At 34.6% G+C, this 23,160-nt stretch overlaps 1 protein-coding gene across 5 annotated transcripts in view; it reads left to right on the top strand.

Moving 5' to 3' along the window:
• EHBP1 (EH domain binding protein 1) overlaps positions 1-23,160 on the top strand; it is a 350,507-nt gene that overhangs the window by 289,319 nt on the left and 38,028 nt on the right. For 3 of the 5 annotated variants that reach the window (XM_058551124.1, XM_058551123.1, XM_058551128.1), the window contains exons 16-20: positions 6,883-6,990; positions 10,729-10,853; positions 13,230-13,368; positions 13,517-13,623; positions 16,308-16,431. In XM_058551124.1, coding sequence (XP_058407107.1) covers positions 6,883-6,990; positions 10,729-10,853; positions 13,230-13,368; positions 13,517-13,623; positions 16,308-16,431 — 603 coding nt within the window. The remainder of the gene's footprint in view (positions 1-6,882; positions 6,991-10,728; positions 10,854-13,229; positions 13,369-13,516; positions 13,624-16,307; positions 16,432-23,160) is intronic. The other 2 variants (XM_058551127.1, XM_058551125.1) reach the window with 1 other exon arrangement.

Raw genomic sequence — 23,160 nt, 5'->3', positions numbered from 1 at the left:
TGCCAAGTACTTGTCCTGAGTTAATCTTAGAATGCTAAAATCACTCTGAAGAGTAGGCAAGTGACAACTCGAGTAAGACTTTAGAGAACTGAAACAAAGGTAGGCTATTTGGAGGTCAATGTTAAGTTTCTTCAAAACTTCAGTAAACTGAAACTTACTGTTGTTGTTTCTAATTGATTCCCTATATTGAAAGCTTACTGTTGTAGAGAATTCCAACTAACGCCTATAGCATATAACCTTCCATCTCATAAATTTGAATGCTGCTTTCCCAAACAGTTGTGTATCTATCCCTCTGGTCTTCTCAGAATGTTTATATCTTAGTTAAATCCTTCATCTTACCTTTTCAACTCTTATCATTCAGAAGTTTTATTGCAATTTCTACACTCTCTACTATATAGTAATATTGGTAACTGCTCACAGCTACATTTATATAGCTATGATAATTTACTTTCATCTATTATTAATAACAAGATGTTTCTTTGATATCATAAAAATTCCAGATGTTCCAAGTAAGCCTTAAAAATCTTTGCCTCATTATATCTCTGAATGATAGGAAAAAACCCTCAGATTCTTGACCCTCCAGATAGACTGTCCTAAAGCTACTAATGCTACTTTCCTGTGGCATCATAAACCCATAGGAGAACAGTAATAATGGGATAAAGAGGCAAGCAGCATCTCTTTTAATTTTTTTTCCCTGGTGGTGAGCAGATGATAATGCTAAATGAGTTATAACTCTGAAAAGGCTAAGAATTAAAAATTTTTGATTAATGGTATGGGATAGGGCAGTTATGTAGTTGGTCTTACCTATAGAGATAAGATTATAGAATTATATAGATATAGATATAGAATTGGATTATAGAATCCAACCCCAGTTGAGGCTAAGCCAGGACTAGACTAGGTAGAGAGACTTCATCAGTGCTACAACCCAAAGAATGAGTATCTTCCATGCTTGGTAACTAGGGAAAGTGAAGACCTGATTTTGATGTCATTTAACAATCAACAAAGTAAATAAAGAACAAATGAGAGGGGCCGGCCCCATGGCGTAGGAGTTAAGTGTGCGCGCTCCGCTGCTGGCGGCCGGGTTCGGATCCCAGGCACGCACTGAGGCACCACTTGTCAGGCCACACTGTGGCGGCGTCCCATATAAAGTGGAGGAAGATAGGCACAGATGTTAGCCCAGGGCCAGTCTTCCTCAGCAAAAAGAGGAGGATTGGCATGGATGTTAGCTCAGGGCTGATCTTCCTCACAAAAAAAAAAAAAAAAGAACAAATGAGGATTGGATCTGCAGAGCTAGCAAAGAAATATAGATTAGAACAGGGTGAAATGAAGCTGGGACAAGGTTCAACAGATGACTTATGAGAACCTGCTGAAGATTCTAGACTCTGTACCCTAAGGAGACCAAAGCAACCAGGGCCCATTTCTCCCATAGGACACACCATACCTTGGATTTTGGAAGCCACCACGTATGAGATGGTAGGCTCTTAATCAGAGCTAAGGTTGACCTACAACAAGTGGAGCAGGCCTATTCCCTGACCTTAGGAGTAGATATTGGCCTGTCTTCATAAAGGTATATGGATCATACTAGGTCTTTTCTGGCCTCAAGGTCTAAGCTGAAGCTATTGAGGCTGGGAATAGGGGAAAAGACCTTTAGGGACAAGGGAGAGGGTAAGATTCCTGCCTGAAATTCAACCATTCATACATATGCATTTATCTGTTGAGCGGTGCCAGCCGCTGTGCTAAGCCAGGATTCAGCAAACTTCCTGGAAAGGGCCAGATTAAATATTTTAGGCTTTGCAGGCCATATGCTCTCTGTCTTAACTACTCAACTCTGCCCTTGTAGCCTGAAAGCAGCCTTGAACAATGTGTAAATTAATGGGCATGCCTATTATTTACCCCAAAAAGGTAGTGGGCTAGATTTTTCCCCCATGCTATAGTTTGCTGACCCTTGCATAGCAAATTAGAAATTCACATGAGTTCACAAGAGTCTAATTCCTAAGTGAAAATGACCTTATGAGGTTGATAAGTCAGGGGAAAGAATTAACAAATTAGTGTCTATTCTTCCAATGCGTAGTGGGAATCATCAAGTCTGAATAAGGATTAGTGTGAAAGGAGGAGAGAGAAATGAGTAGAGACCAGCCTAGATGGAGGACTAGGGTAGGAAGATTTTGGAAGCAGTGGTCCAGAGTGGCAAAGAAGAGCTGAAATAGTAAGGTGGAAGCACAGCCTGGGGAATGTGTTGAACATGATCATTACTCAGACTCATTGCCTGAACCTACTTGGAAAGCTTGCTTTTTTCTATTCTGAAGCAGCAAACAGGCTCAGTGAGGAAAGGAAACTTAATAAATTTGAGGTGAGGTGTCTTCAGCTTTATGGTGTCCAACAGAAGATATATTCAAGATATTTTAGGTTATGTAGAGCCATGTGTTCAAGCAACCCACTGGCATCCTATTGCAACCAGAAATAGCCTAATTCTTGTGAAATAACAGAATCGCCCCTGGCCAAGGAGCTATAGCCTAGCTTTTACTTGTCTTTCTTTGACACAATTTTAGGGCTTACGAGAGAATCAGGTGATAGCGTGGTGTACTACACATGTTTTTTCAATTTCTGCATCACTTGTGGTTGTAGACCTATAACGGCGTCATCTTAAAATCCTCATTCTACATAACAAACTTGTGGGCTCTTTTTATTGTATTGATCTTACTTGGCAAGGTGCAGGTGTTTGGGGGCAAAGTTTGGTATTTTCCTTTTTAGTTGTACGGTATTGTGGTCAGGGAAATGGCCTGAATTTCTGCTTTGGGAATTAATAAGTTTTTATTTTGGCCAAATAAATGTTAAATTTTTGTTAATGGTCCATGGGCACTTGCAAGGAAGGTGTCTATCTTGTTTTACGATGATATTATGTTATATCATATATTTCTTATATATGATATATATTTTGTATATATATGTATTTATTCTGTAGCTTCTCACTTTGGTTTGAGCTGGGTTGGGGTCATTTAACTTTTAAACTGACATTTTTGCCTCTTTTCGATTTAGATAAAGTAGTGTAATTTGTTTTTGCATTTCAAATAAATAAAGGAAATGGTTTTTTATTTTGTCCCTGAGAATGTTTGTATGCCTGCATTATCCTTATTTCAGTTATGGCAGATAGATCTATCTAAATTTGTTGAACCAAAATAAAATCTTATAATTCTTCAGTAGTTTTTATTTTCAGCTTCTATTAATAATATATTTGTATTGTGTTTCCTATCTTTTGTTTGACTTCTATAGAATAACTTTAAAAGTTATGAATTTTATAGGGAACTTCAATAAGAATAAAAAATCATGATACAAATGAGAAATTTTTTTCTGAATATGTTTTCTGAATATTTTTCAATGATAGCCTCAGTTCCTTTTTTTAAAAGTGCAAGTATTCTTTTTTTACTGTCACCAAATATCCTGGTTTTTCATTCAATTTATTTATAAATGATAAATGATATTAAGACTGGCCTTATGGCTATGCTATTAATCATGCCTTTGGGATCCCCATTTTGCTTATAGTGTTATGCAGAGTTAACTAGAATGCATTGTCTCATTCCTGTGCATATCCAATTTCCTTTTACCTTTTCCTGCATACCTTATACATGCCATACTTGCAAACCAACTTCTATTGTGTAATGGATCTCTAGTTTACTTTCTGCCACACTCACCTACTGGGTTTTCAGTGGTTAGCCATAAGGATAGGTATGTGTGTGTATATATATATCTCACATATGTAATATGCAGTATCTTAAATACACACACACATACACACGCATGCACTTTAGTTCTGCTTGAATGTATTTAGTGTATTTCCACAGGTGTTAAGAAATGTGTAACGTTTACTGTTGAAAAGAATTCAAGGGTTCATCGTAAAACTAAAGTGAGTGAATGGAAAGAAAGTGGAAATCCCTTCTTAAGAAGACCTGAGCCATATAGGAGATCAATTTTTACTCTTGTCCTTTCAGGTAGCAATTCTTCTGTCTAAGGTTAGCAATTTATATATAAACATTGAGTTAACCCACTCAACATTACTGGTGAGTGGTAATGTAGATAGAGATTTCATTTAGTTGGGAAATAAAATGAATGGCACCTGTTTAACATCACAGCAGAACCCGGCACTGTATAAGTGAGTGATGAAAGGAGGTACAATTTTCTGCATATCCCGAGAAACTGGAAGTACCCATATCCAATCACGTTTCCAGACTTACCTATTTCTTTTCATAGTAATGCCATCCTTCTTGTCACTCAGGCTAGAGAGTCAATTTTGACATCTGCTTCCCCCTTCCTCTTCTCAGTATCTCTCCCCCAAACACCCAATATCTGGTTGGTTTTCAAATCAGTACCCACTCCCAATTCTTTTGTCCTAGGTTAGGCTCTGTATACTGCTTGCCTGGGGGTTATAACACTCTCCAACTTGGATTTTCTGCCTCCAGCCTTTCTGTTCTCCAGTCGAACATCTAGGTCAGCAATCTCTCGTGAAGGATGATGCATAGTAAACTCCCATGCACAATCCCTAGACCACTTTTTCCTTCACATAGAAAGCATATAAGAATGTAAGCAAGAGTGATATTATAGGAATAATATTGAAGGTACTCTAGTTTATAAAAGACGTAAGCTTCAGTGCGTATATTACTAGTAATTGTTTTATACATATTTCGCAACTGATTACAATAAGTCACTTTGGTAGAAAACTGCTTATATAGACTGCTCTTAAATTAAGGAGCACAATGCTGATCATATTAAAGCACTAATGTCTTTCCATTCCTCCCGAGTAAAATTTAAACTTCTCATTCTGCCCTTTAGGGCTCTCTGCAGTTCTATCTTTCAAGTCTTAACCTCCTGTTATTTTCCTTTAAAAGAATGCTTGAGCCAAATAGAACTTTACACCATTCTTTGAACATAACCTACCCTTTCCTGCTTTCGTGCCAGTAATGCCCTCCCCTCAGTTGTACCTTTTGAAATCCTGTATATTTCTCAAGACCCAATTTAAAGGCTAGTGCTTCCAAAAAACAATTCCTGGTGGTATTGGCAAAGAGTAATCTTTTCATCTTTTGAATTTGCTCCGTTCTTTATTTTTGCCTCATAACACTTACCTGTCCTACATAGTATTATAGTCATTTGAATGTAAACCTTTAAGGTGAAATAAGTATCTCATACAACTTGGTATGTCCTCAGCATCTGGCAGTGTTTTATAAATTGCAGATACAGTATACAGTAGAAGTTTCTTGAATAAATGAATGAATGTTGAATTTTGTGCTTTCTCTCTAGATTAATTATGGTCAGTAATAATCAATAGAGGCTGGTTGGTAGCAACCAAGTACTGCACTCTAAAAACTATTGATAGTTCTCTGACAGTACTACGAGGAGGTATTCTGAATACTTATTTAGCACACAGGGAATATTTGTTAATTCATTTATGTTTACTACAAAATTATTTAGAGAAGAATTTGGAAGATAATGAAGATGAAGATGCTGACTTTCATGAAATTAGTCAAATAGTTGTGCTAAGCACCGTTGATTAGAAAAGGTCTCTCAACTGATTGTACTTAATGTAACTAGTCAAGTATAATGCCTTAGTGATTTGAAAGCATTTAGCAATGTTTTTCCCCTGGGGGCATTTCTCAGTCTTTTTTTTTCTTTGTTGCATTCTTCTAAATGTCTTACATAGTACATGAGAAGTCTTCTATAAATGTAAACTATTATTATTAATATTAATGCTCATAGTAAATATTAACTCAGGAAGCCCAAAATCAAACACAAAAGTGTACAGGGAAAAGGACAAATATTGAAGGATTAAACCAAAGCTATAGAATTTTGAAATTTCTCAAGTGTAATAACCTTTTGAATACCTCATTATTAACAAAAGTTGCCCCCCAAAAAATAGACTGTAGAGTAGTAGGGGTATTCTTCAACTCCCAGGGCTAGACAGATATTTCTCCAAAAGGTACACTGCCTGTCAATAGCCAGATTTAAAGCTAAACCTCTAATAAGCAAATCAGATGATTGCCATGCCTTTTCAAATGTATAAAATTCAAAATTTCTTAGCCAATTTTGTCTCTAGGATTTAGAAAGGAAAAAATATATAATAGAAATCTTTAGTATTAAAAAGTGACTCCATTAATTAATTGTGACCTAAAACATTTTACTAAGTGTATAAAAAACAGATTGAGACTTCTTCATTCCCACGTATTTAGTTTTGAATAGTAAGAGTTTTTCCCAGCTTTAAGTCTTCCATGATGTACTGTCTTCATTGTTTCTGAACTTTCTTTTGCATAAAGGTACCGTCTATTCTAGTCTCAGTCTTGTCTCTTAATTTATCCTTAATGCTTTTATGATAATATTTCCTTAATAGCACAAAAGTATTCAAGTCTTCATACCAATGACTTAAATATAGCTACAAATTTATAAAGAATGATTTGTTTCTTTATATGTTTATATCTAGTAAATGATAAAAATGTGAAATTTAGAAATATTATTTGATGACTTTGTTACCAAACCAACTTCATTTTTGTATGCTGTTATTAGAGGTTACTAATAGATTACGTTTTAAAATAAAAGGACCCAGTTAGCTCAGTGATTCAGAGACAGTATGTGGCACATTATCAAAACTTTTGCATCTGCTTTGATGGGACAATTCATCTTTGACATATGAATGTAAAATATAAATATTAATCTAATAGTGAAAAAGTGACTTAAAACTTATTTCTTAACTTGCTGATCTGTGTCAGACCTGAATTTTAATAACTATCATTAAAATATTGGTTTTTCTTTTTTTTTTCCTGGTTTTTCTTTTTTAGTGGTTTGGACAAATGATTTAAAATAGAAATAATATACTAACATTATTGCTACATGTTCCTACAGATGAAAATGATAATATTCAGATAGATACTAACGAGGAGATTCCTGAAGGCTTTGTTGTAGGAGGTGGAGATGAACTTACTAACTTAGAAAATGACCTTGATACTTCCGGTAATTTTAAATTATAAATATTTTGTGTCCTGCTGCATGGCAAACTTTATCGTTATATTTTTAATGTTATGTCATCAATAATGATAATAAGTTCTTTTTGTGGTTTTATTACATCTTATACTCCCACAATTCATTTAGCTAAATCCACTTTCCATCAATTTTATGTTATTTTGTTTTAGATTTAATGTTAAAATTAGCCATAAAATTGCAATAGCAAATTGTAGTTTGTGTTCTCTTATTACTGAGATTCACTTTTATATTTTATATGAGACAATTTGTAGACCTTCAGTAATTGATTCCCTTCTCAGCCTAAATATTTTGGTGTGGTGTTGTGAGGTATAAACGTAGTACCTGGGCCGGCCCTGTGGCTTAGCAGTTAAGTGCATGTGCTCCGCTACTGACGGCCTGGGTTCGGATCCCGGGCACGCACTGACGGACCGCTTCTCTGGCCATGCTGAGGCCACGTCCCACATACAGCAACTAGAAGTATGTGCAACTATGACGTACAACTACTGGGGCTTTGGGGAAAAAAAGGAGGAGGATTGGCAATGGATGTTAGCTCAGAGCCGGTCCTCCTCAACAAAAAAAAAAAAAAAGAGGAGGATTAGCACGGATGTTAGCTCAGGGCTGATCTTCCTCACACACACAAAAATATATATATATATATATATATGAACATAGTACCTATGGAATACTTCAAATGTAAATCTAAACCGTGGATCAGATTTTCTGGCGTGGTTTAGAATTGATAGTCTTAGTTGTACTATTATTTTTCAAATTTTGTATTTACTTTTACTATTCAGATATTACTACTAATAAATTATCTTAGATTTAATAACTGATTACAATAAGATACTTTGAAAACTGCTTATATAGACTGCTATTAAATTAATCTCGTATCTTATATCAATAAATATTATACCAATAATCATATTGGCAATTGACGTTCTAAGTTATTGTTTAAAATATAAAGACACTTGCTCATGGTTTAATAGATGAATGTTCCATGTGTATTGCCTTTATAAGTCAGCAGCAGGTAGCAATCCAAAGCTTCATATACCCAAGGGGTTCCATAAATGCTTATTGAATTGAATTCTTATAGCAATAAAAAGTCTTTGGCAATCTCTCTAGACTTAAAGGTAAAGGAGTGAAGTGCCTAATATTTATCTTTTCCTGTAAAAAGCTGAAGGGAGCGAGAGCAGATATTTTTCTTCCCAGCCCTGGCATGCCTCTGCAATGCTAACCTGCTTTGTTTCTTCCCCTGTTTGAAATCATGCCGTTATTTCTATAAGAAACAATCAACCAGGGCCTTCCTAACTATAGGGAGCACACAAGAAAACCCATGCATTTTTGTCAGTAGCTCCTTCATGGTCTAGTATTAAATTATACTTTTACTAGATAGAAGTCAGTATATTTATAATTGTACAAGTCCAGGAGAATGCTGGTATTTAAGGAAAATTTTTAAATGTTTGACCCCAAATTAGGACTGCCTTTTACTTCTTTTTATTTAAAATACTGTAGAACTTGGGTGAGTTTTATTTTTCTCTTAGAAAAAGATTGTTGTTGCTTACCCACCCTCTCACAACAACCACCACCATGCAAAAGGCTTTATCGGAAACCAATAACATCTTGCTGAGGGCATCCAGAAGTACAGAATTGAAGCCTTAACATTCAAATTATGGAAGTATAAAATCAGTGGTAATAGGAGATGCATATTTTCTGATTTTACAGTAGATTATGAAGGTAGGAAAAATTAGCCATTTCTTAGGTAAAGTGAGGAGAATTTTCTAGTTTTAGTTACAGCAACTTTGTGGGATACCTTAAAGGTTGGTTAATATTAGGCCTAACAGGCTTGACTCTTGCCCATTTTAAAAATTCTGTTTCTACTTTATGTATGCCAAAAAAAGAAAATACATCTCAGTTTTTCTGTTTTGGGAGTTAACTAATACATTGTTTACAACTCTCAAGCATGCCAATAAGTGTTAGCATGTGCATAGGACAGACTTTCCAGTTTAGACTATGGTTTATTTCATGGCAATAAGAAATAGGAATGCAAACTGGAATCTGGAAGCACGTAGCATACATTATGATTTTTATCCTTGCTTTATTTTCCCCAAAATTCTTTTTTTTAATATGTATATAAAAGTCATAATGTTTTAATAATAAATTGTTTCATTTTTATCTTGATTTGACCATAGTTCATCAGATATTGTTTAAAAGACAAGCCTGGCAATATAAACTGACCAATTTGCATGAAAGTAATGATAATAGCATTTATTAAGAGTCTTATAATTGGAAAACTTATTAATCTTTATGAAAAATATCATTCACCAAATGGTTGGCATGTTTTTTACAACGATTTTATTAAAGGGTTGCTTTGAGTGAATTTGTTTAAATAGAATTATTTGTTTCTGAACTATTTTATTAAAGATAATGTACTAAAAATAATTTGAAATTGTTTATTTTAAAATTTATAGCCATATTTTATTTATTTTAAATTTCTATCCATATTTAATACATTCCAAAATGTGATCATCTTTATCATATTTCTGCTGTCTCAGTAGAAGGTATTGGTAAATGTATACCCTATTTCAGTGTTCGGTACATATGTACACGTAGGAACATTGGATTCTAACAGTGTATACATAACTGTCTGAGATCATGTTAAGAACTTATTTTAATATATGTATAAATTTAATATACTATAAGAATTGAAACTATAAAATAATATAATTTAGAATCAAATGTGTCACCTCTTTGCAATATCTACTTTGTGATAGCTTTTTTTATTATATATAACCTATGCTGTTACTTATATAAATATATATATCAAATACAGGCTTAGGTTTTCAGGTAAGCATAGCTACTATTAACCATAGTATAAGCAAATGGTCTTTAGGTATGTTGACTGTATTCTTTTTTTTTTAATGTTTTGTGAGGAAGATCAGCCCTGAGCTAACATCCATGCCAGTCCTCCTCTTTTTGCTGAGGAAGACCGGCCCTGAGCTAACATCTATTGCTAATCCTCCTCCTTTTTTTTTTTTTTTTCCCTTTTTCTCCCCAAAGCCCCAGTAGATAGTTGTATATCATAGTTGCACATCCTTCCAGTTGCTGTATGTGGGACGCCGCATCAGCATGGCCGGACAAGTGGTGCGTCGGTGCGCGCCCAGAATCCGAACCGGGGCCGCCAGTAGCGCAGCGCGCACACTCAACCGCTAAGCCACGGGGCCAGCCCCTGACTGTATTCTTTAAGGGGACTGATTTTGGGGGAAAATACATATAGATAGATATATAGACAGATATACATATATATACAAAGAGTGTATACTAAGAGACTAGATCTTAATTGTTCCCACCACAAAAAAGAAATTATAATTATGTGATGTGATAGAGGTGTTAACTAATGCTACAGTGGTAATCATATTGCCATATATAAATGTATCAAATCAACTCATTGTACACCTTAAACTTATACAATGTTATATATCAGTTGTATCTCAACTTAAAAAGAAAGAATATAGTCAACATACCTAAAGACTACTCTGTTATACTATAGTTATATAGTATGTCATATAGTTTATATATAGAGAAAGTTCTACATATGTTTGGCCCGGTATGTTATTTCATAACCCTAATGTCCTTTTCTTTTTTAATATTTTTATGATGTCCCCTAAATTGATATTTTACACATCTAAATGCATCTTACTCAGTTATTCATAGTATTTGCGTATTTAACAGAACAAAACACTAAGTTCATGGACTTGAAGCTGAAGAAGCTCCTAGAAGCTCAGCCACAGGTGGCAAATGCACTCTCCAGTGCTGCTCAGAAAGCTATAACTGAGAGCTCAGAGCAAGACAGTAAGGTAAATCTTGTTTAAAATATTGATTGGGTATCTGTGTGTTCTGGTTTCCACTGGCACTTTATAATCCACTTACCAAATTCTTAACATTAAGATTAAGACATGAAATTTTTAAGTAGGCAATGAATTAAATATCAATATGGTAACCAGTATTCACATACTGCTTTTCAGAGAAACTACTACTTTAAATTGATATGTTGGTAAAAGTGGAAACTATTTTTGATTTCTATATGTATTTATATTTTGCTAAGAAGAATATTGCTAAAAGAATTCAAGCATATTTTTCTGTCATCCTCAACCTTTGACTTGTTTAGATGAACTAGAATTAATGTTAATTAATACCTAAAAATGGTATGTGATTGAATATAAATTTTTACACTAACTTGCGTGTATTTTGTGCCAATATGAATCTTATGTAGGATTTTAACCAAAATGCCACATTATAAGATGATGATGATGATGATGATGATGATGATGATTTGGACTATTTGTGTTATCCCCACTCTAGCCTTCCCCCCTTTTCCTTGCACTGTATCATTAATATTTCTCTAACTTTAGGGCACATCTAGTCTTGTATAACTTTTCACCCACCTGCAGACTATGGGGACTGCCCTGCTGACTGAAAGGATTTCCTTCCCCTGACACAGAGATGCTTTGAAGTCTCAAAACAATGACTTTCATTGCTTTTCCCTTATACTGTCGGTTTCTATAAATTGGTGATGAAAGTGTGTGGCAGCACCAGAGGACTTTTGGTCTCTATCTTTGAACAAAAGGAAGCCTGGATCAGGTCTGATTTTTTGCGTTCAATTTAGCTTTCTGCAGTGGATTTAATGCAGAATGAAGCTGGCCTAAGAATAATACAATGGATTGAAAAGGCTAACTGAATTAGTGGGTTTAGAGGAATACATTTGTAAAGTGGCAGAAGTCCCTAGTCATAAAAAGGTTTCTTAAGATAGGATTTGCTGGCTAATCGCACTGATATTTTAGCATGTTGCCAGGTCTCAAAAAATTTAACTGTGTTTGTTTATTTTGGTAAAGACGAGTTTTAGACTATTGGGCAGTTATTATGATAACAGTAGAATACACACTTTTCTTAAACACACAAATAAATAAAAGCCAAAATTGTTTCTATCCTACCTACATAGCTAGCATATTATAAGCATGATATTAATAATAAATATATAACTTTTTAAAAAGTAAAATAGAGATATTTTCATTCTTAAGATTTAAATATCTAAATAGATGAAATTGGTTTTGCTTTCCAAAAAGCTCTTATGTAGTAATTTTTAGAGTTATTCCAACAAAAGGTGTGCTTCAAACAGCTTGTCTTTGTATAGATCTTTTTAGTTAAGATTTTTTAAATGGTGCTCATGAAGAACATATAGTGTCCATCTGTTCTCCTGAAGCTTTCAGCATTGATCTGGGGTTTATTTTTTTTAATAAAATCCAGTTTACACGTTTATAAATGAGGCATTCTGTGTTTGTGGAAAAGGATAAACTGTTACCTTCCCTTGAGGGTTCTGTATCCCAGGCCTCCTTGAGGCTAGAGAATAGGCCATTGGAGGACTCCCTCATTACTGATTGTCTCAATGCAGAGGAAGGGCAAAGTCTTGGTAGCTTTTGATAACCAGTTTCAGCATTCAGCAGGCTTAGCTATTAGTCATGCATCTTAGCCTTTCCCTATTTACTTTCAAAACACTTAATAAAAATAATAAAAGATTAGGTATAAAATGAAATATTTGTTTGGTACACAGCACCTCGGTATCTGCAGCTTCCACACACTGCAGTGGTTCAGTCTTCTGGGATATTTCTTCTTGATAGAACCATTTGAATTTGTTACCAGTATTAACATAGGAAGCTCTGGAAAAGATAATTGTAGTTTCCTTAGCTGTAAAGGGCTTACTTACAAATCTGGCTTTGGAAAGTTATAGCTGATGAAATGCAGTTCAGTAGGGTAATGTTATAATCCTACCTTTTAGCCTCCATCCAGCATTAGTGGTTTATCTCAATGGGCATAAAATTAGAAACTAGTTCTTCTTGTATACAAGTCTGTGGGACTTTACAAACCGATGCGGCAGAGTCGTGGGGGTAACAGACAGCAGCAACATGGGTTTTAAATGATACATATCATCGGGAGAAGACACAGGGGGATGAATCAAAGGTATCAAGAGTGATCCTCCATTTAAACCACGTCTCCCAAAGTTTTTGGTTACAGGCAACAAAACTTGCGGTTGAGCTATTTAGAGCTCTTTAAAGTCCTTTTTCCATCAAAAAGTTTCTGAATTGATATTATCTTAAATCAGTAAAAGTTGTTTTATTAATGTGTGATTTCCTGTTTATAAGATCAGGACTCTCTTACCATGTTGGTTTTACTTTTAGAATGGCACAGATGATCTCCGAACTGAGCGATTACAAAAGGCAGCAGAACGATTTAGAAATCCTGTTGTGTTCAGCAAAGATTCTACAGTGAGAAAAACTCAACTTCAGTCTTTCAGTCAATATGTTGAGAATAGACCAGGTAGGACCACTTTTTAAAATGTTTTCCCGTCTTATAATTTAATATTATTTAGCTATATATATTAAAAAGCTGATAATGTAAATTCACATTTCAATACACAAATATCAAGCTTTATAATAATTTTACATGTCTTTCCCTTTTTTTTAAGAGATGAAAAGGCAGAGATCAATACAGGAAGATACAAAGAAAGGAAATGAGGAGAAGGCAGCGATAACTGAAACTCAGAGGAAGCCATCAGAAGATGAAGTGCTTAATGTATATTAATTTTTTGTGTGGTTTCATGATTGCTGATAATTCCAAACTATATGTGGAAATAGTGCCTTTATTTGTTAAAATGAGATGTTAGGTTTTTTAAGATGTCAATCTCCAGTGCATTCAAAGCAGAGTGAGAGGGGTGCACTGTTGAATTAGTCTGCAGTGTGGTGATAATTGTCAGATAAAAAAAATGAATTTTTCAGAGTTCCACAGCCCCAGCTTCCTTGAGACATTTCCATCAGGGCACTTCCCATAAAGAGATTCCAGTATTGATCTACTGGGAGGATTTTAATTATTACAATAGCAGATACCGCAGAGCTGCAGTTAGAGGGAAGAGTCACATGAGACCTGCTAGAATTTCTCAGCCAACCCATTTTGTTGGCTTGGGTTAATGGGTGTTCAACCTTTCCATTATCCAGATCAGCCGTGAATTACTAGCTGAATGATGTTTGCATTAATATAATATATATGGTAATTTCTTCACTTAATTAACGGGGAGGTTCAGCTCAGTAGGGGTATGGGCTGATCATGTGTAAAATTGATTTGTGAGGGAAATATTTGATAGACCGCAGGGAAAAAGCTGCTTTTGATGGACAGCTGCGGGACAGAAGCAGCAACAACAAGTTTTAACTTGAATTTTTGTCTGGAAGCATAGCTGTCTTTAATGGTGCTACTTTTTTATTATCTACAGTGGTGTGTAAATATTTTCATTGTTTTTACTGAAAATAGTCTTTGCTGGATTTTAAAATCCTTTTAAGTGCACTCACAGTTACAAACTACATTTTAGAGTCCTAAAAACTTGTCATTTTTAAGTTGTTCTCATTTTTAAATTGTTGTACTAAGACATTTCCAGGTCTTACTACATAGAATAGCTCATTGGTGTATCCTCATGAAATATTTAGTATAATTTATAAGTTACAGAATACTTGATTTCTTCTCACTAAAGAAATCTGATTGTAAACTTTGTTACTATTTTTAACTGAACCAATCAGTAAAAGCAATGAAGTTTATGTGTTGCTTATCACTTCTGCGTTCTTACATCTTTATTACTCATATTGTCTTTGCAAACTGTGATGTTTGTTTTGTCCCCCTAGATGGGAATGAAAAAAGAAAAGTCCTTTTTGAAAATGCTTTGCTGTCTGGCAGATAGATACAAAAAGCTTCACCAGATTATTCCAGATTTAAAGTTACCATTAGCATTTTTTCTGCTGTAATTTTTCCATTATATTTCATATTGAGATGGGAGTATATCCATTTTGTATGAATCTTTAAAAAATACAGTGACTTATTTGATCAAACTATCCTGTTATCAGTTTTATGATTTCTTAAAATATTTCAACTTTGTCAATTATCATAATCAATTTAACAATAAGCTAGTATAAATTGAGTTCACGTGTAAGTACAAATTATTTACTAGTTCCAAAGATATATAAGTTATACGTATGGTTAGACATGCTTATGGATCATGAGAATTCCAAAATATGCTCAAAAATAATGTAATTCTTTATTTTATTTCTTCTTTAAGGAGTACCAAAAGGTAATTCCTCATGGCTTCTGAGAGATTAATATGCTTCTAGGTAGAGAAGGGATTTGACAGAAGAGGATTGTTCACGTTTATTTCCCCGAGTAATGTTATAAATGCTGATGGTAGTAGTGGTAGTGGTGAGAGTAATGACTTAAGCAGTTCTTCAGTATTTCTCAGCTACTTAGGAAACTTAGCCATAGAAATGTCACAAGGTAAACAGGTATTCCAAAGGGAGCTATAATTAATCCCTTTGGTATGGTATAAACTATACCATAAATAATAACCCTGCCCTCCTAATGATTTAAATTTGTAATATGAAAATAAAAAGGCTATACTGGTACTTTATAATAGAACTGCTACTTCCAATAAAACTATGAAGGATAATTTTTTTTTTAACATGGATGGTTGTAAAAAGCAAAATTTCAAATTGAAATCCAAATTTGGTTAAGTGGAAGATTAGCCAAATCAGTGGACTACTTGCATTAGATCCTATGTAGCATGGTTTGAAACCACCTGTCAAGTTATAATTCGCAGCTGCAATAATTAGTAATACATCAACAGGATGACTTGTTAAAGTACAGGGGCCAGCTGGAGGGAAACTGGAGATATTAGAAACTAGATTTTTATCATTTTTTAGAAGTATTTTAAATAGTATAGTCGCTATGAACACAAGAAATGTGTCTTTTTAATTTTGTATTTTTGTTAGAACACATCTGTCTGATTTTTTTCAGGATAGATAAGAATCAATTCTTTAATTCTTATATTACACTTTTGAGTTAAAGGTGTCATTGGTATTTGTTTTGTTAGTCACCAAGGAGAAAATTGTCTTCTGTCCTTGTCCATGCTTAAATAACTCTGACTCAACTCGAGGGAGAATTTTTTCTAACTTAGTGTTAACTTTTTAAATCTGGCAAATCTGGGTGTTAAATTATAAATATAATACCAAACAGCTGAGGTTTTCTCTATTTATAAAAGTTTTGCTCTACATGATACATATGAAAAATTTTTGAATCACAGGGAGTTACTTTTTGGTACCAAGGGGTATACTAAGGGTGTATTTGGCTCTCTAGGTAAGTGCTTTACTAAGTGTTTGTAGAAAGGAAAAATGCAACTTACAAGTGATTTTTTTTTTTTCCTTCCTGTTTGTTCTCGTTAACAGAAAGGGTTCAAAGACACCAGTCAGTATGTTGTAGGAGAATTGGCAGCACTAGAGAATGAGCAAAAGCAAATTGACACCCGTGCCGCGCTGGTGGAGAAGCGCCTCCGCTATCTCATGGACACAGGTACGGTGCCCAATTACACTGTAAACAGTTTTGGCAAATTGAGCGTTCACAAACTCTTATAGAGTTTTGGAAGTGTGAATCTTTGAAGCCTGAATGTTCAGCAGAACTGCCTTGAAAATAAAAAGGCTGCGATTTGCAGCCACCTCTCTGGGCCCTGGTGATAAGAGTGCCTTCATGGGAAGTGATAACTCGCCCTGATACCGTGTGAGCCAGCACTATTGAACAGTGTGCTCATCCATGCAGAGTTGGAATACACATCTGTGCCTCATTGATATGCCACTGCTCAAAAAAAAAAGTAAGATCTTCACTGTTCTAGTGATTCATTGGGAAAAAAAAAGATTTGGCCAGCTAAAGCCATGTACTGCATGAAACAGAGCACTATGCATAGGGATGGCTCCATGGACTAGATCACTGAAATTTGAGAATACCATCTGGTTGCTGATGCTCCACAATTTTTTTTCTTTCAAGAGAACAGGTTTTTAAAAGTCTGTAATACTTTATGTCACAGTTGCATTTGAAAGGATTTAAGGTATATAGAAAGGTTTGTAAAACTGGGTTAGAGCAGCAAGTTAGCTACTAACCAGAGGTCAGATTGGCATTTAATAGTAGTGATTGAATAGATCTAAGTGCAGAATAAGCTAGTGGAAAAAAACGGTATGTGTGTGGTATAAATACGCACACACATATATATTTCTTTAAAATGCTGCTTCTACAAAAGGAGTAAAAATTAGAAATAAATTCAAATCACTCATACCAAATTAAAAGTAAATTATATTAAGGAAAAAAAAGTCAAAATATGAGGGGGAAATCCATTCCTTTAATTAATTTATTCCTTTAATTTTATAGCAGTGTTAAAGTAGATTAGTAAAGTATATTAGTAAATTTTTAGTAGTAGATTAGGATTGAAAAGCTTTCCTGAACTTTTTCTTCTCTATTTACCAAAAATATATTTACAGTTAAAGAACTCCTCCAAAGATAAACATTCATATGGGACATTTGAAAATGCCTTCACTAGGGCCGGCCCCGTGGCTTGGAGGTTAAGTGCGCGCGCTCCGCTGCTGGCGGCCTGGGTTTGGATCCCAGGCGTGCACCGACGCACTGTTTCTCCGGCCATGCTGAGACCGCATCCCACGTACAGCAACTAGAAGGATGTGCAGCTGTGACATACAACTATCTACTGGGGCTTTGGGGGGAAAAAATAAATAAAATAAAATCTTTAAAAAGAAAAAAGAAAATGCCTACACTAGTAAAATCAGAACGTATTAGAACAGGAAAAGACCTTTGGCTTTATCTGGACAATGGATTCAAACTGTGTTCTGTGGAGCCCTAAAGCTTCTTCAGAGGCACCTCGGGGCTGCTAAGATAATAGGGGAGCAGAAAGGAGACAGGCATCTAGATTCTTACCTTACTTCAAACAGTAGTTCTGAGTTTGTTTATTTGATATAGTGGGCTTCTTGGAAGAGTTCATTTAAAGGAAAGGTTCTACCGCTTAAAATTTAAAACCAAAAAAACTTTTTTTCTATTTTTGGAGAACTATTACCTAACCCTCTCATTGTACAGAGGAGATGGAGGCAGGAAAAGCTCAAGGTCACACAGATCAGTAAGTGGCTGACCTTCAACTAGAATTCAAGTCACCAGAACCCTATCATACCGGATCCTCCCACTACACCAGGTTACCTAGAACATGTTTATCATTGCCCTAACAAGTTACATGTATGCTCATTCTTATATACATATACATTTGTGTGATTCAGCAAGTATCTCATAAACCAATATGTTGTTTCACATTTGCATTTTTCTTTTGGTTTCTAAGGGATTTTGAAAATATTACTTATGTTACTATATAAAAATGTAAATACTAGGTAGTGTAATTTTTGTAATACATTTAAAAATTATTTCCTTTAAATATTTTAAGGAGACTAATTCTTTTTCTTTTTTTAACAAATTCTTTCAAGTAACACACCTTTCCTTATTGTGTTGGATAAATTATATGTAACTATACAAGAAGCCTTGTGACACTAGAGAAAAAGCTAGAAATTCTGTTTTCCTTTCCTTCTTTCATAGTTGGAGCCTGATATATTGAGGATATTAACCAAAATAGACTCAAGTTCTCCTTCCCATCCCACGTATTACCAGTGAAGCTTTGAAGTGGCCCCATTCCAACTATAGATCATTTATAATCTGAAGGACAGTCATGGACTACAGATTGAGTCTAGAATTCCTTCAGGACTTAATATTCCTTACTGCACATGACAGAATCTGATCTAGACTGTCTGCTACTACAGATTCAGACTAAAATTGACTTGGTCGCCCAACTTAATAAGCTCCAAGAATCACCCTGGACTGTATTGAACCTCCTCCAGCCCAAATAATGGTTTCCCAAGATTTGCCTAAAGCCTAGTTAGCATCTGAAGTAAGAGATGTTAGAAAGGGAAAGTATATATTCATCCTTTTCCTTTTCTGGGTTCCAATTGTTCCAACTTTTCATTTATTGTAGTAGTTAGTACCTTTTCTCTGTTATGTTAGAGTTTTCTATGTACTTGCTGAATCTCAGCCTTAGAATTAAGCAGAGCAGGTAGTATCCATAGTCTTTATGTGACGAAACTGGAGCTCAGATAAGGAAGTGACCCATTTAAGATTGCTTAATTAGTAATGGCTGAGTTAGGGCTCGAACCCAAGTTTTTAGGTTTTCTAGCTCTTGTGTCAGTCCTCTTTTCCTGCCATGTCTTCTTTACAGAACAGATATACCATATCTGCTATTTCAGTTTTTATATACTTGTAAATACTGACTATATACATTTTTTAATTGATTTGAAATTCACATACCATAAAAGTAACTATTTTAAAGTATACAATTCAGTAGCATTTAGTACATTCACAGTTTTTTACAGTCACCACCACTATTTCCAGAGTTTTTCATAGCCCTAAACAGAAACTCTGTACTGATTAAGCAGTAATTCCCCATTTCCTTCTCACACAATCCCGTGGGAATCTCTGATCTACTTTCTGTCTCTGTGAATTTGCTTTATTCTAGATATTTCATATAAGTGGGATCAAATAATAGTTCTTTTGTGTCTGGTTTCTTTTACTTAACATAGTGTTTTCAAGGTTCATCTGTGTTGTAACATGTACCACTACTTTATTCCTTTTTATGGTTGAATAATATTCCATTGTGTGTATATACCACATTTTGTTAATTCATTCATCCACTGATGGACATTTGGGTTGTTTCCACCTTCTGGCTACTATGAACGCTTGTGTACAAGCATCTCTTTGAATCCCTGTTTTCAGTTCTTTGGGGTATATACCTAGAATTGGAATTGCTGGGTCATATGGTAATTCTCTATTTAACTTTTTGAGGAACTGTACTTAGTTTTAAATGGGCTGTGAAGTTTGTTTAGAGAGTTGATTTTGTGGAATTAAGAATACATTTTCCAAAAGAAGCACTGTTATAAGCATCCACAGACCAGACAAACTCACAAAAACCTATTCATTTAAAATGTAACTAAAATACTAATGGTTATCCTAGACCTGAGTCCTTGGTTCCCAGAGTTTGAGCAGCTCTGGGTTTTAACACCAACTCTTTGACATTGAAGCTCTTGCATTCTGAGGGGGAGGGGAGTGGAGCCTGGATTGCTGGGCATTTCTCCTGTCATGTTGGAAGAAGGCTCTAGCAAGACAGTAGCAAAGGAATGTAAAAGAGAGTCTCAGTGGGTCCTGCAACAGGATGGGGATGTGCCAGGGATGACAATGGCAGTGGCAGGGGAAGGGCTCAAGAGATCTCAACATCCGCTTGAGAGGTGGGAATCAGTGGCAGCGACAGAGCAGCTGTAGGAATTTATATACCTGGTTCCTTCCAAAATTGAGTAATCCTAAATCAGTGATAGTCTGAATACTAAATAACAATACTGTGTGTCTGTGTGTTTTCTGCCGTCCCACCTTGAGATCTGTAAAATCCTTATGCAAATGCTAGAGAATGTTTTTCCATCAGCTCTTAACGTTTTTGTTTTTTTTTAATTGTTGCAGAGGAGGAATTTTTAAATTTCTAGCACCCGCAGTTTGTAATGATTAGTTCTTTGGGAACAGTAAAACTTATTAGTTAGAAACATATGTGTTGCAAGCTGACATTGTCACTAGCAGATCCATACCAGCAATGTTGTAATGCTTGAAAAAATGGAGTTTATAACGGAAATGTTAATGGGCCCTTTTACTCGTGCTGCGAATAGTGTTACTATAATGAATGGTGTTTCTTTTCCATTCCCAATCTGTTTTCATTTGGTGGTTTTCAGACTTTCTTACTATAGAACTGTAGAGTTTTAAACAAATGATTTGGTTTTTTTAAAAAAGTGACTATTCTAGTTATGTTTTGAGAGCAAAAATAAACATTGGGGGGAGGAAATTACAATAAAATCGCATCTTGCACCTTTGTAACCTTTAAGCACTGAATAAGATGATCGTGATAACCTAAGTTCTTGGACCAAAAATAGTGATTCTGTAGCTTTCTGTAGACTATCCACTACAAAAATCTAAGTGACCATTTAAAAATATTAAATATACTTAGGGAAAATACGACTTAAAAGAAGTAACATTTTTACACATTTCCCAGAATATTTCTTTACCTCATCCTTTGAGGAACCAAATGTAGTATTAAAGTTGCTTTAAAGCAGGGAATTGGGCCCACAAAAAAATACAAACAAAATTTTTGAGTTGTTTCTGGTAACTTTCTCCTTTGAATCTCTAGAATTATCTATTATCTTTACCTAAAGATGACAATAATGGTCAATATTTATTGCATACTTAGTATATGTCTGGCTCTATGGAAAATGCTTTACATGCATCATTTCCTTGTTTGGAGTCACAGTGACCCTATGAGATAGGTTCTATTAATAACCAGGACTGTTAATAATTACGTTTTTCAGTGAGGAAACTGAGGCTCAGAGAAGGAAGTAGCCCAACTCATACAGTTCTCAAGTGTTAGAGCCAGGAGTTAAGTGATGGCTCTGGAACCCAACTTCTAGATACTACATGACATGAACTCTCTTTCATCTCTCATCTTCTTAGAGGTGAATTTCTGATTTTCCTGGGGTCTTATTACTAATTCTCTGGACCCTCTTATCACCATTTCGTGATTTATAATTAGTAACACAGGAGAAACAGATCAATCAATGTTCATTTAGCTTATGAAAAAAGTCATTTAATCAACCCATTTGACCCGTTAGAGACCCAACAGGCTCAGGTTCCTCTTAACATTATTTCTCTATTCTGGTCAACTCTGGTCATCACAATGTAATATATATGAAAATCAGGCTGCAAAACATCCTCATTTGGAATAATCAGAGAAATAAAAACAAGCTTCTCTTTAAAAGAAGTGTCTGGCTCTTTGCTAATCTTTAGAAGGCTCTGAAATTTGAGCATTATAGCAGAGAGTAGTTTTCAGTGTAGGATCAGCTATTAATGAATACCTGAAGACAGTTTTCTGAGGTATGTTGAAAGTAAAACTAAAATTTTAAGTGACTGACTTCTAAATTAATGTAATTATTTTATATTAGCAGCTTACAATTTATGACACTGGATATGTATGTACATTTCCTATATTAAAGCTCCTTAATTTTACTCTTAAAAATGTGATCTTGATCTGTTTCAATATGAAAATGTAATCTCAGCTATTAAAAAAAAGGTTAGTTTATCGGTACATTAGAAGAGCATTAGTTCAGTGTCACATCTCTTGATTAGAGTCTAAATACTTAAAATTATTACATTTCCAGAGGGTTTTATACTTATGTACCTGAAATACAATATATGATAATAAAAGATTTGCTCAGTGAATGAGTAAGAAAAAAGGCATGTGCAGAAGGTATAAAAAAGAAAAATCATTTGTGTGATCCAAGTATAGAGTAATATAATTTCAGTCTCACTGATTTATTTTCTCTTCATAATGACCAACATTAAACAATTACAAAGACAGAATTACCTTGTTATGAAAACAGTGTGCCTTCTGTGCTACAACTAATGTATTCTATGAATGAAAGATGGATTTTGGATGCTGTGACTCATAGATATTCAGTGCAAACTTCAAAATACTATTCCAGCATTAAAAATTTTTCTAAGGGTCATGTGTATACTCATACTCTGCATATCGCTCTCTGATTTTCTTTCATCTATATTTTCTCATTTCTACCCCCCAAAAAAGTTTCATTCCAAACTGAATTCTAATTATATATTTGGTCTGCATATTTTTTAATGTTTCTAATGATTAGACACAGGCTTATAAGTTCAGTTAGATATAAATTCAGTTAGTTATTAAATAGGCACTAGTCACTATTTGAGACCCTATAAATATTACCAGATAATGAACATGTTTATGGTGCTATATAAAGATTAATTAAATAACAAAAACTCTATTGACCACCAATGGTAAATGTAATTGAATTAGAGCAGTAAAATAAGTGTAGACAAAATAAATATAGACAAGAGAATATGGAAAAGCTTCTGTAATGTTTTAGATTAATAGGCATGCAGAATTCTTCACATTTTTTATTACGTCGTCCCTAGATGAATTCAAAGTAATTGGGGTGGTTAATTTTATTTACACAGAGCCGTTCACAGCGCATTAAATAATAGAGATAATTGAACAAGAATTGTCAAGTGTGTACTGATATCAGACATATTACAGAAGGGAATGTGCATAAAACTTCATTTCTATGCAGCCATTGTTTATGGTAATTAAGT

The sequence above is a fragment of the Diceros bicornis genome, chromosome 12, assembly GCF_020826845.1.
Source record: "Diceros bicornis minor isolate mBicDic1 chromosome 12, mDicBic1.mat.cur, whole genome shotgun sequence".
NCBI classification, from domain to species: domain Eukaryota; kingdom Metazoa; phylum Chordata; class Mammalia; order Perissodactyla; family Rhinocerotidae; genus Diceros; species Diceros bicornis.
Note: the sequence above shows the minus strand (reverse complement) of the source record. Positions and strands in the feature narration are given on the sequence as shown.